This window comes from Silene latifolia, chromosome Y (genome assembly GCF_048544455.1).
Source record: "Silene latifolia isolate original U9 population chromosome Y, ASM4854445v1, whole genome shotgun sequence".
NCBI lineage: Eukaryota > Viridiplantae > Streptophyta > Magnoliopsida > Caryophyllales > Caryophyllaceae > Silene > Silene latifolia.
The window spans coordinates 427,768,043-427,772,150 of NC_133538.1; the positions used below are offsets into that span (position 1 = coordinate 427,768,043).

The 4,108-nt window shown below is 43.7% G+C and overlaps 2 protein-coding genes across 2 annotated transcripts; both read right to left on the bottom strand.

Annotated features, from left to right (window-relative positions):
- Positions 1-305: 305 nt before the first annotated feature.
- LOC141632523 (uncharacterized) lies at positions 306-1,472 on the bottom strand. The gene has a single exon (XM_074445068.1). It carries the CDS (start codon positions 1,470-1,472, stop codon positions 306-308), a length of 1,167 nt encoding a protein of 388 aa, XP_074301169.1.
- A 1,569-nt stretch (positions 1,473-3,041) lies between these two features.
- Positions 3,042-3,866, bottom strand: LOC141632526 (uncharacterized). The gene has a single exon (XM_074445069.1). It carries the CDS (start codon positions 3,864-3,866, stop codon positions 3,042-3,044), a length of 825 nt encoding a protein of 274 aa, XP_074301170.1.
- Between the last annotated feature and the right edge of the window lie 242 nt (positions 3,867-4,108).

The window sequence follows — 4,108 nt, forward strand, 5'->3', positions numbered from 1 at the left end:
TAGAAGCATTTTTTTTTTTGTCAGCTGTAAAAGAAGGTTTTACAGTTTCATGGCTTGCTTAGCAAGGCTATGCGCAATGCCATTCATCTGCCTCGGAATAAAATTAAAACATAAACAATGAAGAAACTAAAAGAACCCCGAAGGTCCTCCAAGAGCCCCGCAATCCTGTGATTATCTTTGTCCACTCCCGCTATTTGGCTGATAAGTTGCAAGCAATCCGATGAGATATCTAGATGTAAAATCCGCTCCTCACGTGCCCACTCCACGATATCACGAACCCCCAGGGCTTCAGCTTGCAGCGGCGATTAAGCTCTGGTACGTATCTGTCTACGACCTAATTCTTGTCCCGTGTCATCATAAGCAATCCACCCAAAAGCCGCCTCGAAGGTCTGGTTCCAGCTAGCGTCCACTTTTACGCGTACTATCGTACAACCAGACGGCTTACCTACAACACACACAGGATGACCATTACAAATATCGAACACTTCCCTCTGGAGTGATCCCTCTTCCTCACATCGCAAATCACTCCGATTTTGCCTCAAGTTCATGGAATTACACAAGATGTCCACTTTCTCCCCAATGACATTGTAGACCATATTCGTGATCACATGCGAGTTGACCGCTTGATCTTGGAATTTAATTTTGTTCCTCATTGTCCATAAGCCCCATAAAGTGGCCACAAAATGGATCACCTGGTTCATCCCCTCTTCTTTTTTGCGCAAATAGTGGATCCAGTCGCAAATCCAATTTGAAATAGGAATGCCTCCCGCACCCTCCACCCGAATGCCTAGGATCGATCCAGCCCAGATCCTCCCTGAGAGACCACAGTCCCTGAAGAGGTGTTCAGGTGTTTCCATAATACGCTGGTCTCCTCTGCACATACCACAGAACGGATCCGCATCAATCTTCCGCTTGATAATCTCATTCCCGGTCGGAAGCACATTTGTAATAATCTTCCAAAGTAGGAGTTTCCACATCTGTGGGATATGCAACTTCCATAACACTTTCCGACAGAAAAGTCGTCCTCGCTCGCTGAGTCTACAGTTGTCCTTATCCGTCCCTGCTTTGTCCATGTAATCGGTAAAGATTAAACCATATCCACTCTTTACCGTATAGCTGCCTGTTGTTGTGAGTGGCCAAAAAACCTTATCTTCCCTTCTCACTTCACAGTGCGGTATAGCAAGGATCCGTGTAGCCCACTCCTCTGTGAACAAACCTTCGATGAAGACCTTATTCCACTTACCATCAGTTTGGAAAAGATTCCTTACCTGCAGGTTAGCAAGGTATCCATTGCTAAGGTTTAGCCAGTCATCTTTGGGCTCCGGCCTCTCTCCCCCCACCCATCTTGCTGTCCAGATATTGATCTTCGAGTTAAAACCAGGCTTCCACCCTATATTCTCCATAATGACAGTTAGCTCATATAGGATGCTACGTGTACCCCATGAACACCCGGTGCCCCTAATAGGAGTCATACCTTACTGGATCACCTGGGTGCCAAAAATCTTTTGCCTGAAAATCCTGCAGAAGAGAGATGATTCTCCAGAAACGATTCTCCATCCATGTTTAGCCAATAATGCTTGATTAAGACATTTCACATTCCGAATGCCCAAGCCACCCACACTCTTCGGTAGGCTCAGAAAATTTTTGCTACACCAGTGGATATTATGCCCCATCCTACATCCCGTCTACCAAAATTGTGCCAAAATAGAATTGATCTTTTTTGCCACACTTACCGGAACTTTGAAGACCGATAGAAAGTAATTTGATAGATTTGATAGAATCGATGAGATTAGAGTAAGTCGTCCTGCTGGTGATAGAAAAATCCCATTCCACGAAGAAATGCGTCTGGTGACGTGTTCAATAAGAGCCTTAAAAATGCCTTGTTTTGAATCTTTAAATTCAGCAGGGATACCCAGATACTTCCCAATACCATTGTTCTTCTTGATATCAAAAGCCTTCATAATCCTCTGAGCTTTGGCCAAAGTAGTATTCGGACTGAACAATATCCCTGACTTATCGACATTCAACCTTTGACCCGAGGCGTCGCAGTACTCCTTGATGATTTGCACCAATTGGGTTACCGAATTCCCCTTATCCTTGAAGAAGAAGATCGAATCATCTGCGAAGAAAAGGTGTGTAATAGATCGAACATCCTTAACCAATTGAACACCATGAACCAATCGAAGCTCATGTGCGTGACTAACATTTTGGGACAGTACTTCCATACACAGAATGAAAAGGTAAGAGGATAGCGGGTCACCTTGCCTTAAACCACACCTAGGCTTGAATTGTGGTAAAGGGACCCCATTTACCAGAATTTCATAACTCACCGTCGTGACACAACTCATCATAAGCGAAATCAAATGCGGAGGGAAGCTGTATTTTACCAATACCGCTTCCAAGAAATCCCATCTGACTCTGTCATATGCCTTACTCATATCTGCCTTGAAGGCACCTAATGCTTGTCTCCCCTTTCCATGGCTCGAGATTTTATTGATAGCCTCATGAGCCACCAGGATATTGTCGCTAATGTTCCTTCCTGGGAGAAAAGCATTTTGTGTTTCACTTATAAGTGCACTCATCACCTTTGCCAAACGGTTTGCAATGCACTTTGTCACAATTCTCATCATCACGTTACAAAGGCTAATAAGGCGATAGTCCGTGACCCCCTCCGGACTATCTTTCTTTGGGATAAGCGTGATAAAAGTTCTATTGAGTTCCCGTAACACCCTCCCAGAATTTAGAATCGAGAGAATAGCCTTTGTAAACTCACCCTTGAGCATGGACCAGCACCTTTGGTAAAAGACTGCGGGTATGCCATCAGGGCCCGGAGCTTTGAGCGCTCCCATTTGAAAAACTGCCGTGCGGACTTCCCTAGCGGAGAAAGGTCTACCTAGGCGGTCTAAATCATCCTGATAAAAAGAGTACTCCAGATGCTTGAGGATTAGTTCAAACTCGGATCTTTCTCGCCACTCCAAGTTGTTATTGGAGGACAAATAGAGATCCATAAAAGTTTGTTGGAATTCGTTTCGGATTAGGTCCTATTCATAGTGCCAAACTCCATCCAAATCTTTAATCCCATGTATATGGTTTCTTCCCGCCCGGCCCTTTACCCAATTGAAGAAGAATTTCGTGCAAGTATCTCCATCAACCATCCATTTTATCTTTGCTCGTTGTCTCCAAAAAGCCGCCGTCGCTTTTGCAAATTCCGTCACTTCCTCATTTACTCTTATGTATTCCTCATCTCCATTCCCCGTGGTAGCCAAAGTCATGCCATGTTCCAATCTTTGATCAAACTCATCCCATTTCATTCTCCATTCGGCGCGTTTATCAAGCGTCCAACGCTTAACACTCGTCCGGATTCTTGATAGTTTCCTAGTTACTTGATACGCCGGCAAACCCCTGTTACTTCTTTTCCAGTCAACTCGGATTTTTTCCATACAGTCTTCATGGTCTAGAACCCACGCATCAATCTTGTACGGTCGATTTCCAGACATGGCTACCAGATTCAAATCAATTTCAATAGGCGCGTGGTCCGAAATTTGGATAGGGTAGTGTTTGATTCCAGTATGTGGGAAGATCGTAAACCAATCCTTCGATCCAAAGGCTTTATCAATTCGTTCATAAACCCGCTTCTCCCCCTTACGATTATTACACCACGTAAAACATGGTCCCTTAAAAGGTATGTCCAAAAGTTCATTGCGAATTTTCCATAAGCAAAACTCATCCACTCCCCCGATAGGCCTTTGACTCAAACTTAATTTATCACATCGATATTCAACTTGATTAAAATCCCCCACCATAAGAAATGGAAAATTACACGAACCAATCCATTCCTCCACCTCTTGAAGCACGGAAGCACGCATATTGACGCTCGGAACATATAGAAGCATTGAGGATGGATTTCTTGAATAAATTAGTAAGGCGAAAAATTGGGGGAAGTAGAAAGGACAGCAACAGTGTATGCGACTGTTGCTATGCTCAAACATCAAAGTAGAAAGGAAAGGAACAGTGTATGCAATTGTTGTTATGCTCAGAGGTCAAGATCACATTTGTCAAAAGAAAAAAAAATCATGATATGAAAGCAAAATACAAGAAGTTGATGTTC